Raw genomic sequence first — 13,957 nt, 5'->3', positions numbered from 1 at the left:
AAATACCATCTAGGAAGACCTAAGTGCGATATGTTTATTAACTCCAGCTTACAAATTATCCTATAAATATAGAAATTCACATTAATATTAGAATTTAGTACTTCCATTATATTGTGTTTACTTTTCCTGGCAGTTTGATATATTATTGTATCCTCTGCGTAGGTCTGTTGACGGGTTGAGTAATTATTATTGGCCAAACTAAATATTCGTCAAAATGTTTTGTAGCTTCCGTCAAGGAATTTTCTTATAGAAATCATGAAAAATTCCGTAATTTATTAATATTAAAAACGCTCGGTTAATACTCTTTGTAATTTTATAGATACGCACCGCTCTTCGATTTTAATTTCAATGTGATGCACTAGTAAGTATCATATGGTAAATCTTAATGCAATAGTGATGTGTGTTCTTCATTTAAAAAAAAAAGTTTTTTCCCATTACGCAATTACAATAACAGGAAAATTTTTAACACCGAAAAAGAAGAAAATGCTTTGATCAACATGCATCGAGATTCGATGTTTTTACAAAATACCCAATACTCAATACTCTTTCATTTATTGCATTCCATATGTTACAGAGATGGTAGAAAATAAATAGCAGTTCAATATGGACCCTGTTGGGCAAAAAATATAGGACACAATGACACAATCTAGTCGATGTTTTTTTTACACACACAATTAGTAATTAAATAAAGTTTCCACGAGTGTGTGCAAGCAAAAGAGCCACAATGCAGACAGAACTTATTATTATTATTCTTTTTCCCGGAGAACATTATCAATCAAAACGTTATCTGACCGAGTAAACATTTATATAGATAACGTATGGTCTCTAGCTATCTCTGTTCATTGAAACAGTTTATTATTGTATGCATGCAAATGTAACATGTTCATCTATATTGTTCCACGTTATTCCTTGAAAACTAGCATCTGCATTACTAGGAACATCTAAAATAATCAAGTAAATCAAAGAAAATGAGTTGAGTCACGTAAAAATTCGTTTCGTGGAATGTTCTATCGGTGGTTGATATTTTAAGAACGTTGGCGATACGCTGAGAATAATACGGAGTTTAGACTGGTCATTATCACCAAAAATACCTTCGTAATTCGTATTTAAATCAAACAAGTTGCCAAGCTGTTAAATGCGCATAGGACTTTGATATAATTTGAAAGTTTTGTTTGCTGTTTTCCATTAAAGAATTATATGAAAAACAGTACGTCGCGTGTAGATTGTAGAACCCAGTACACGATTGTAGTTTGTTTTTCAATTTGTTTTCTACAATGAAGGTGAAGGGCAATGTCATGCACAATGACGGTCAAACAAATGAAATTTGGAACGAAAACTGAAAGTCTTTGTTGCTTAAATTAGCTATTATGCTGAATAGTTTTAAGAAGGACTGTCTTACGTGCATCGCCGACGGGTAATGCAAATTTTATTACATTCATATTCCTAAAAATATACAAACAAGTAATTTAATCAAGTAGCATTATTAGCTGAGCATGTAAATATTACATTGTTTTGCCTGTTATTGGGAGTCTGAAATTGTAGTTAAATGCGTTCTATAAATACGACGAATGCAATTATCGCTAATTTATTTTTAGACAAATATTGATCTGATGTAAACGATAAATTTTATCACGTTTAATAACGTGGTAAAATTTATCGTTTAGTTTAGTTTCAATGAATATTTTCGTTTCGGTCTTTCTCTCGTTTTAAAGTTGCACCAATATTATCTAATAGGTTTTCGATTCGGTGATTTAACACTTGTTTTTCTATATAAAAGCTAGTGATTTTAATGTGAAGCATTATCATTTATAACGTAATTCGTGAATAACAAATAGGATATACGTATACCTAGACTAAGCATTAAAACTGCTATCTCGACAACTCCCTCATCCACAATTCCATATAATATTATTATTTTTATCTGTTTCTTTTCATAACACCAATAAACATTATCTGCTTTCATCCTAAAGTTTAATATTTAGACCTTCAAGCCATGTACTCATGTCCTTTGTTTTCTTTTATAAAACGCCGTTATCAAGATATCAAGAGCTCAAAATTATTTAGTGCTGAGATAAACACGTGAAGCGTAACAAACATACTTAATCTATTGTCAATATACCAGGGTATGTATATGATGTGTCGAGACGAGAATTTTAGTGAACTGAAGATAGTGGCAAGGAGTCTCAGATAGTGATACGTTAGATGTGATCGAATTAATTACGGTTCTGTAAAGGGTGTTTGTTAACATGTCCTTTAACAAGGGAAATGATTTCTGTAAGTATGGGATTATTGTTTTATAGTACGTTTTAGGTTTTAGATGAAACGTTTTTAGATTTTTTTACTAATTATGTACATTGTAAGAGTAAATATATAAGTCTGTCTACACTTTCGTTATGTTACTCCTTAAATATTTCTTCTTTCTTTAGTTATAATTAAATTTCTAAAAGAAAACCATAGCGTGCTGATAAGAATAATCGACAAGTAGGTACGTGTCAGACTCGCGATACTATTAAGGATTCCGCACAATTTTATTAATTACCCATACATTACCTCGGAAACAAAAAAATGTTAAAATTTCAACTGTTTAGCCATAATGGTTTATGAGATACAACCTGGTGGCAGATAGACAGGCATCGGAGCATCGGAGGCAAAAAAATAACTTTTCCTTCGGAGAATTTTCTTTGGGACCCATCGTTAATTCTTTTCTTCAAAATTGGAAGCTTACTAGCAGTTGCCCGCGACTTCGTAAGCGTGATAAGCGAACCCGTACATCATTTTGTTCTATTCTCAGCGTACGCAGAAATAGGTTTCCGATTTTACACATTTGGTTACATTATCGCAATTTCCTTACGGAACCTTAATATTTTTCAAAATAAATTAAAGCCTATGTTCAGCGGGGATAATGTAGCTTCTCAACAGTGAAAGAATTTTTCAAATCGGTCCAGTAGTTTCGAAGCCTATTCGTGTCATACAAACAATCAAATTTTTCCTCTTTATAATATTGGTATAGATAGGTATTTAATGTATAACCAAGCAAGCCTTAACCGTTGCCATTTTTCTGAAATATACTGCAGTTTTCTTATGGTAAGTTTTTCAAGTTTCCAAGCACTGATGAGTCATTTAAAACATGACAAAAATCTGTTTAAACACGATACATGTAACAACAACAAACATATTTTAGACTTCCACTTCAAACCAGTAAATAATAAAATAAAAAAGGTTCTTTCAATCCCGTGATCTTTGTAAATATTCTGAATTAATCTCCGCCGGTGTCTGCAAGAGTCATAACGGCAACGAATATAATTTCAAGCGCATATTAAATGGCTCCGGTTATTTTCTCAAGAATTTTACTGAGACTTGAAGGTGGCGTTTAATATTGTTTGTGGTCTTATAAACTTAATTGCTTTTTTAAACTGTATTAAAATCCTTTTAAGGCTGAATAAGCTAATACTTTAAGAATTATTTGAAAAGGTCGGTTAGTAATTTTACTTGAGAATAAGACTTTATATTTAAGGAAAATTGGAGGCTTAGAATAGATTTTGCTGTAGAAAAATTTGAAGCTAGGTATTTTGAGCACTAGTTTTCGTACTTTTTAGATATAACTGATATGATCAATAAAAATATCCAAAACCTTCCCACACAGAATATCTCGAAACGAACTCCAAAGCAATATGACCTCTTATAACCCTAGTTAGGGTTCCGCACCCAAAGGGTAAATACGGAACCCTATTAATGAGGCATCGCTCGTTATAGCAAGTTATATTTCAAACCGTGGTAGTAGATATGTATTTATGTTACCGTCATAAGTAACTACATATACGTAAAAACAAATATCGATGTTAAGCAATGATGTTGCGGTCAAAGAATCGTAGGGTGATTAAAACTGATTTGATTATTTTTTCCCAAGTTTTTATGCACTCACTTTTCTTTTTGTTTGTTGTTCCGGTTGGATTTTTGCAACTCAATTTTGAGGCACTTTCCCAATAAGCATGCTGAAATTGCAGGGTCGTTTCAAACCCGATGAAAATGAAATTTAACCCTCAACGTCGCAAGTCCGATTTACACTTGACTGTTTTTAATTATGAGTGTAGTTCACACAAGGATATTTTCCAACTGCTTTACTTCAACGGCAATTGACAAAGATACGGAGTATTATTGACCTTGAAAAAAGTATAATAAAATTTTCCTCCTTTGATAATTTTTCCTAAATTACCACCACTTTGTACTAATCACGGTAGTTTTGACAACGCCTAGCTATACTCACATAATTATATGATTCAATGGAACCCTCGAACCCCCCACCCTGATAGTTGACACCTACTGAGTGCTGATATTACTGAACAAACAGCCTGTAATCAATATTCAAGAAATGTCAAGGCACTTTTCATAATGTGGTAGGTAGTGGTGGTAGGTGGGTGATTCTCCGGAAAAAAGTAACACAAATTAAGAACATCATTATCCTCACCACACTTTTTCATACTACAGACTGCTTGATTTAATATAATTTTTACCTAAGCTTGTAAAGTACTACGGCTATTATTAGATGAAGTAAGAATTAAAACATTTTAAGCATCATAGTAAAGTGAACCAGTTGGCGAGGATAATGATATGACCTTATTAGTGTATTTTTTCCGAAGAATCACCCAGGTACTTGAAAACTTAAATATAAGGTGACTTTTTAGTTATATTGTGGCATTGTAAAGGAGAATGTTTATATTATTATCTCTTTATAGTCACGGGATCACTTCATGTGAAGAGACCCGGTCCTTTTTAAAGGCTTGCACGGGGACACAGGTCCAACATGTAGAGGCCTTGTTGAGAATTTTAATCTAATATGTGATGGGGTATCTACTAGGGATCATTCATCTCCGCTCTATGGGAGAACGGACATGAAGAATCCAAAGTAGATAGAAAACTATTGCAAGAATGTGTGTATGAACAATTAGGCTATTATATTATGATAAGTTATGTGGACCAGTTAGTTGGATTTTCCAGAAAACTATGACACCTGCCTCTCTACACATGGTAATGTAAATAAATTGGCAGGCGGTGACTCGCCGCTCACTAGATGGGCCCCCTATGATACCGTCACGATTGACAGCAGGTGGGCAACACCAGTGCGAGCGGCTAGGGGTGCAGAGAGGTGCGACACCGATTTCACCATCGCGGGCTACAGACCCGGAGCGGGTTTCCTCGTTATTACGCCATTAGACACTTCCACCCCCGAGCATATAGCTCTAGCGACCCCTCTCTAGCCAGCCAGTTAAGGCAAGAAAGAGCTGGGAGTCCCCATATTATTATTATTTGTATCTCTTTTCATTCACGGGCTAACTTCATGAGAAGAGACCCGGTCCTTTTTAAAGGCTTGAACGGGGACACAGGTCCAACGCACAGAGGCCTTCTTGAGAACTTTAATATACAATGTGATGAGGCATCTACTAGGGATAATTCACCTCCGCTCTATGGGAGAACAGAGATGAAGAATCCAAAGTAGATGCAAAACTATTGCAATATGTATGTAAAACTAAATAGGCTATTATATAAATGAGACATGTTAAGTGGACCAGTTCCTTAAAATGATTCGGAGAACTATGACACCTGCCTTTTTCCACATGGTAATGCAAACAATTAGGCAGGCGGTGACTCGCCGCTCACTAGATGGGCCCCCTATTATACCGTCACGATTGACAGCAGGTGGGCAACACCAGTGCGAGCGGCTAGGGGTGTAGAGAGGTGCGACACCGATTTCACCATCGCGGGTCACAGACCCGGAGCGGGTTTGGTTTCGTTACACGGGATATTATAAATGTCGGAGAATTAATTTTTTTGTTGTGAGCAGCAAGCACTGTGGTTTACTATATTATACGCGCTTAATATTAGTTTCCAAGTGTTTTATTTATCCACCCTCTCCAAGTCGACCTTCGTTCATGGTTATTATTATTATTATTATATTTTTGGATAGTTTAGGTTATGTCCAGCAGTGGACTGCGATAGGCTGATGATGATGATGATGATGATGATAGTTTAGATTAATGAAATAAAAAAATGTTGTTATATTTATGAAGGGACACAATAATAAATAACAGAACTGATCCAAATATCGTCCAAATTAAAAACAAATAGGTCAAGTGCGAGTCCGTCTTGCCACACTGAGGGTTTCGTACAAATACAGCACCTGTGAAAATTCCAACTGTCTTCCTATTAGGATTCATTAGATACAACCTAGTTGCAAAGGGACCAACAGTCGGTTAGGTAGCGGCGCCTCAGTAATAGGTTTCGTTTAATTTAACTCTAAAAACGATAATTATGTGAATCCTTTTTATACCTTACGAAGGTCAAAGGCTTCCTTCCTTTTCCAACCATCTCTAGCTTTTGGGACTTCCGTAAAACTTACTATCGAAGAAAATCATGAAAGAAAACGTGTATTTTGAATTTGTTTGGTATCAGTTACCTATGATAATATTTATGTATTCTGTTCCGTTATTGCGAATGTTAGCGAATTGACTATTACATTTGTTTTGAAAACATTTTACTTGAAACTTTGCATCACATTTCCACAGTTTAACGCATAAGTTCCTATCAAACAGCAGTTTTCCGTCAGTTTCTGATACGGAACAAGTTTAATCGCTCGTGTTTTAAAATGAATCCGATATTAGAACATAGAACTTTCAAAAAATCATTTAATTGTAAGCATTTATAAAATGTTTCAAAAGGTAATACGACTAAAGGGTAAAATTCGGATCAATTTAATGTTAACTTAAAGTTAAGCTAAAAATACTGTTGTTTCTATAAATTGTAACCACTAGCATAATATTCCAGTTTAGTTCGATTACAGGAATTTAAAAAAGCAATTATGATCCTTCGAGACTAATCTTAAGTTCTTTCAACCAAATAAATGCTTAAATATATTAAAATTATAAAAATCTCAATTGACCCCTCTTGTTCCAGATTTGCGCACAGCGTTCGGTCTGCTAGACCGTGACAGTGACGGGCACGTGACGCCGGCGGAGCTGCAGTTCATGCTGCGGAACCTCGGCATCACCGTCAGCGACGACCTCATCGCTGAGCTCATCAAGGATGCCAGTAAAACTGGTCAGTATAGCTTAGATAACGCGAAGAGGAAATAGGAATCGTAAAGATAACTGTAAAGCTGGTTCACTCTTAGGCGCCGTTTTGTTGGATTTTTTTGTACTGACCGATTTTTTACTTGTATACGGACATGTATCATAATAGAATCGGGAATAAATGAAAACAGCTTCAGTAATGTAGGAAGTTGCAATACAGCTCCATACGTCATCAATAAAAAGCTAATGTATCCGATAAAACGAACCATTTGTGAACCGGCTGATGGGATGTCGTGCCTATTTTAAATCTTGGTTTTGCGGGTAATTCAGCAAATATCTCGGTAAATCCAGGCCATCATTATTATTCCTTGATTCTAATATCGTAACTGTTGAAAAAAACATACCATAACTATAAAACAGTGATTTGACAAAATCAAAAGTTTCAAACATGAAAAACAAATAATTCTTGTATGTGTATGGTGTATTATTCAAAACGATAAATCACCCAAACTTAACACCAAGCAGTCGGAAATGATTAGCGGTATACATTAACAAGTGTACCTGGCTCACTCGGTCAAAGTGAACGTAACTCAAGAAATATAAAATAACATAGTAAGCTTTGTTCGCATGCAAGAAGACCATCAACATTAGTAATGGGCTATGGGCGTAATTCGTTCCTTCAGGCTCGCCCAACACGACACAATGTGCCTATCGACCTGAACATAGGTCACCTCTATTTTCTACAACATGATTTGTTGAATAAGGGGGCGAAAATTAATTTGTAATCGGTAATGAGGAAGTTTATTAGTCGCAGCGTGATGGTTTATAGCCTAAAACCTTCCTCGATGAATGGTCTCTTCAATACAAAAAGAATTTTTCAATTTGGACCAGTAGTTCCTGAGATTAGCGCGTTCAAACAAACTCTTCAGCTTTATATATTAGTATATATAGAGTATAGAAGTATAGATTCAACTCATCCGAATTTCCATAATTCTCATTTAAAAACTGTACCAAGCATATCTTTACGGTTCCCTGAATTATTTACTAAACTAAAACTCATTAAAAATACATATCTAGTAGATTTTAAGATTCTGTAAAAAAAACTTTAGCTTTGGATCGTTCCCAGAAATTTCTAATTAAAACTGTGGCTCTGCAAAGATTATAACGATATGTTTTTGCCTTTAATTAGCATGATAGGAACGCATATTATAAATGTATACGATATTTACGTTAACATTGTAATAAAAACTCCACGCTGTTAACGCAAGAATAGGAAAAGGAATGATTTCCATAAAATACTTAAAATACAGGTCAAAGATAACATATTGAGATTATAAAACGTTAGCTAATTTAGCTATGTTAATCCAAAGGTACTTTCAGAGGCTTCAGTCCTGACTCTCTACTATTTATTCTTTTTAGGGCTTAAAACCTTAGTGAAGAGATGGTTGTATAAAAGTAAAAAAAGTTATGCTCATACCCCGTTGTGGATCGTAGATTGCCGTTTGCAGCACAGCTAGGCGGGTAGAGGCATTGAGGGATAACGAGACCTAAAACTTTTGTGCGCTGTCTGAAAAAAACCATGATCACTTAGTGCTACTAATTAAAGGCCACCTAAGTAATATCGCTCATTAAAGTGAAGGCAATCGTTTACAATCATAGAAAAAAACCCGTCTAAAATTCTGCTATGCCGGCGACTTTGAACCATGACAGAAGACACGGCCGAAGTTCGAAAAGGATTTACCTATAATTTTGTTCCTTTATGTTTTCATATAAACTTTATATGTTTACTTTACGTTTCTTATTTATAGTTAGCGTAAATAATATATTGTTTATTTGATCAAACTATGAAATACGTTGCCGTGTCTTCTTAAATTCGGATAAAAGACGTAATGCTTTTTTGTACGAGTTTTTTGTAAATTTTAATGTGAGAAAACAAAGTCGTAAAAATAAAGGAACGTGTGCTGGAATATTGACATAAGAGCAGGAGAAATTCTATATAGTAAAGGATAGTTTAGGATTCCGAAACATATTATTATAATTATTTAAAGGATGTGAACATCGGCTTCTGTTTTAATATCTACTTTAACTTTACTTTTAAATTGTTACATATTTATTTGTCAGAGTATAAAATTGTACATAACACGTTTACAAATGTGTATTGAAAGCTTCGTAGGCGTAGGTATGTATTAAATATAACCCGAGTTAATGAATCGGTAGTTTATCTAATTACTTTGAATAATTGCCAACACAGCACGTGTTTTTCATAAACAAAGCGGCTGAATGATTCCGTGCAATCTTAATGAACACAGATTTTGCGACAAGACCTTCGTAGCTTGAGGAGCGAATAATTAATATAAATAATATAATTTATATCTATGTTCATAACATTGGTAGGTATTAAAAAATACGAAGTTTTATACTCAGACGTCAAGACGTCATGAATGATCGAAAACTTACATAAAAATGTTGTTAAAATTCGGAAAGCAAATTAAAAAGGCCTTATCAGGATTACTGCCTCATTATAATACGAAATTTCGTGACTCCATAAGTTTTGTTACCACATGAATAAACTAAAACTGATTGTATCGATGAAGCAGGTTTAATTTAGACGGTTATTGTAAAATGGCGTGCGAGTAGTTCGGGTGGTTTTCACCCCGACCCCGGACTTGCTGGGTTGATACCTGCGTCACCAAGACCGAGTAATTGATAAAGTTCCGCTTGATAACACTATTTCAACCCCTAATTATGTGACTTAGAAGTTATAACCTTATAACCAACCTACATGTATCCTCAAAATGATATTGCATGACTTCATTGCGTCATCGTGACGTTTGCCATTTACCGCCAAGTTTGAAGTAAAATTCTATGCCCATATTGGACTTATTTACGGTGCAAAGTAAAGACGAAACATTTAATATCACATTAGGACAGTCAACAAATGACGTAACATGTCACAACGAACAAATGTCGCCCTCGTTTATTGCAGCGACAACGAAAACGGTGCCAAATGCGTGCTCGCCATATTGAAAACATTGCATCGAAATATGGAGTAAAAATGTATTTGCTTTGTTATAAGAAAATCAAATACTTCAAGGTAGTACAAGCGACAGAGGAAACGAATGAGGTTTTGTATCAGAATAAATCTGAAGTACTTACAGTAATATTTTTAGACTCTATCTCTGACTCTGACCCCAGAAGACTAACAGCGGTAGAGCCACTTAAAAACTTGCGGAAGTGAGCTAATTTTTGACGAGCAAGATATTAATCAAGTATCTTTATACTTTCTTTTAAATACTCACCTTCCATTCTACCTTATCATTTCATTTGATGGCGATTAGACTGAAAAACATAAAGAAAATATCATCAGTAAAAGTAGTTTCATTTCAAATATAGTCATCTGTTATTTCAAAATATTATGATGTTTATGTGCATAGTCAATGGTAACTTGCTTGCAAATAGGCCAGTTACGCAAGAGAATTCACACAAAACGTTATAAAAGTCATGCAAGTTAGGGCAGTTATCGCGTGGTAACCCCACAACGCGCGCTACACGCTCTATCTACGATCGCACCCCTTAATCTCTTGATCCAATCAGAATCTGCGCAAGCTTCGACGAGGTTAGTGTTCAGGCGATAGAAAACTACCCACGATAGCATATACTGCACAAACTGTTATATCATCACTGTTAATCCAATTTTATGTGGTAGTGGGATTGGTTTTACTTACATCGCTGATTGCATTAAGGCTACTTTTTCTGGGTTTTAAAAAACCAGTCCAAGTTTTTTTTTTCTTTCAAAACGACTCCCGCACTAAGGAATTTAATCCTTGTATCGCGGGAGGTTTCACAAACATACAATTCACATGCACAAAGACACCCAATTTAATCCTTGTGTCACAGAGTGTTAACAAAAATCATATAAACGCTAATCCTATGCGGGCCTCGAAACGCGTCACTACGCTTTGTGTAGGTTTGGCGTCATGACCACAACCACTCGGCTATTCATGGATTACGAAAACTTTCAGTTTTTTTGCTTGCATTATTTTTTAATTTCAACAAGGAAATACTTAGGTCAACCTACTTAGTTGCAGCCAAGCCACAGGTGTCTAAATACCTTCTTCGTAAGCCCTACTGTCATTAAGACTAGGTACTAGCAACCTGCACATCTGGCACTCCTTGTAAAATTAAATACATTATACCTAAGCACAGCAAATATAAATTCCAAATGAACCCCGAATTAAGTAAAGGTAAAATTATTTTAGTTTATTAACCGGAATGAACGGTAATCTTAGTAAGCAACATAAAAATATATTGTGTACATAAGACTCCGTATCTTATAATAAAAGTTTATGAATGACGAGTCTCAGTTTATGGGCAAACATTGATAATTACAGTTATAATTAACAGGAGGTAATGTTGTAAAGGTGTAGGTACTGCTGACGTCACGACTTTAACGACTTCGCCAGCCACCGCGTTAATTAAGATTAAATGAGTTTAAGACCCTTTGTTAATTGTCACATAACATTTTGTTACGTATTATTTGGGCAATTCTAATGTTATATTAATAACACGGTAGCGGAATATACGTTTAATTACCCGTAAATCTTAATCTGAAGGCCTAAAATGGCTTTTGAATGTTATTTGGGTATGTGGAAACACATTACGAAGGAAAGTCGTTAAAACATGTTACTGTTCGCGTTTGTAGAGTTTTACACCTCAACATTATGTTTACTAAAATAATTGCTGTCGTCATTATGATATGGTCTGCCTAGAAACTACGTAAGACGGTTTTTTCAAATGGTTTTTTTTATACGGTTTGCGTAACTGGTTAAATGCCATCGAATCAGGTCATAAGTGTGTTAGGTACTCTTGCTGTGTACGATACCACTTCGGTTAGATGTTATCATAATTACATATTTTTTAAAGAAATTTTCATTACATTATTAAATATGCAACTATCAATCAAATCAGGCAGCCTAATCATGAAAATTATGTCGGTAATATTTTGGCTTAGTATTACCGGCTCAGTTAATTTTGTTCTAACGTCTTTTGGACACGCAGTTGTTCATTTTCTTTGCTTAAATTAGTTACTGTTAAAATAGTTCCTATAGCCGTAGCTGGTTTTATTTAGGGCGGCGGTGGGTGGTTAAACTATTACGGCGAATCGCAAAAAGGGGGCAAACACCATAAAACCAAGCCTTTTATGACTCAAATGTATTGGAATCTGGCTTTCGCCTAATAGGTTCGGAGTAACAAAAAGATTGCGGTTTCAATTGAGGATAGGTAGGTGTCTGCCTACATTCAACATACAATCTATTTATCTACAAAGCGTATTCATCGATATAAGTATAATCCGTTGCAATATTAGCGCAACGTGGTATTTAGTAATCTGAATTATATCATAAAAAATGTTATTGCTCAAAATAATACTACTTATATATCTTCCGAGGTAGACCTAGGCACCCTTAGGTATGATTTACGACTTTGAGGTGTTTGGATAGTCATGACTTTTTAAAACACAATGGGCGCCGGCAAACTGACGTGGCTGTACTTTTCATTAACTTTCTCGTACTAAAGCTAATCTCATTGATTGCAGGCAACGGTTTAATAGATGAGAACGACTTCATGCAGTGGGTGACGAAGATACAAGCAATACAAGGGCTAGACGTCACGACGAGCGGCGGCGACTCTGAGGAGGAGATCACAAGAGATCTACTCGCAGCATTTAAGTAAGTCTCATTTGAAATATAAGGCACATGTATACGATAATGCTAAGTGGCGTCATCAGGCCACTTACGAGTTATAGTCGATATGTACACTTCACATCGCCTCTTACCGACTTACCCGACTAAATGTGGGACCCATTGCACAGTGGTTCAGATTTTGTCAATCAAATCAGGTCAGTCAAGATTTAGATTTATCAGATTATGAGCATTTCTCCGCCGACCCAAAAAAAGAATCACTTTGGGTAACCCATAGATCATTGTTGAAACGGAGACCACTTCCTGAAGCAACCACAATTTTGTTAAACCCGATGAGCTAGATTGTCTTATGTAATACCCACCTACCTACAACTCCTACATAGTCAGTTATATCTATTTCGTAGGTAAGACTTAAATCTGTCATTTTCTGTTTAAACACGTTTCATAAACAGAGCATACATAAACAAATCGAGACAATAAATTATCGCCATCTTGTAATTTTGCATTCAATTGAGTCTTTGCCAAATGCACTTCTGGTGACAATGAACGCTATTTTGGAGGACCTAGACATTATTTTCTATAGTGCACACCGACTAAGCAAGCAATTTTAGTGACAAATCTCTATTTTGCATTAAAACCAAAGAATAAAGGAACCTACCCAGCCAAGTGGCATGCCCACAATAAAACGATTAATCAGAGCAATTTTCTATCGACGCTAATCAACAGTTATAATATATTTATTATTTAAAAGAGAACGAAGAAGATCAGAAGTTCCCAAACAGCAGCGCGGCTTACAAAACTGTAGCCCTATAGAGAAAATAACCCAAACGCAATAAACTAAAACGTACATCTACACATTACAGGGTCTTCGATCGCGACGACAACGGGTACATAACGCGGGACGAACTCCGATCAGCACTCGAGATGATCGGCGAACCGGTGACAGATGCACAGCTTAACCAAGTGCTGGCGCTCGGGGACATCGATCACGATGGCAGGATCGATTATGAAGGTACTGTTATAAGCCTTATTACAAGGCAATAGAGCCTAGCTCAGCTTTTCCTGTAGTGTAGTTTTCCATCACTGAAGTAGCTTATGGTGCATTTCACCCAGTGCACATAGGATAGAGAATTTAGTCGTTTGTCATTATTACCGAATTAACTGTCCTGGCTGGACTGGGAGATATTACATAAT

General features: G+C 35.5%; 1 protein-coding gene across 1 annotated transcript in view; it reads left to right on the top strand.

The window, feature by feature from the left end:
* Positions 1-13,957, top strand: part of LOC113498857 (calcium-binding protein E63-1-like) — a 30,360-nt gene that overhangs the window by 15,238 nt on the left and 1,165 nt on the right. Inside the window, 3 exon segments of the mRNA XM_026879003.1 lie at positions 6,949-7,092; positions 12,658-12,790; positions 13,627-13,775. Coding sequence (XP_026734804.1) covers positions 6,949-7,092; positions 12,658-12,790; positions 13,627-13,775 — 426 coding nt within the window.

Source organism: Trichoplusia ni, chromosome 11, assembly GCF_003590095.1.
Source record: "Trichoplusia ni isolate ovarian cell line Hi5 chromosome 11, tn1, whole genome shotgun sequence".
Lineage (NCBI taxonomy): Eukaryota > Metazoa > Arthropoda > Insecta > Lepidoptera > Noctuidae > Trichoplusia > Trichoplusia ni.
This window is presented reverse-complemented; position numbering and strand designations above follow the sequence as displayed.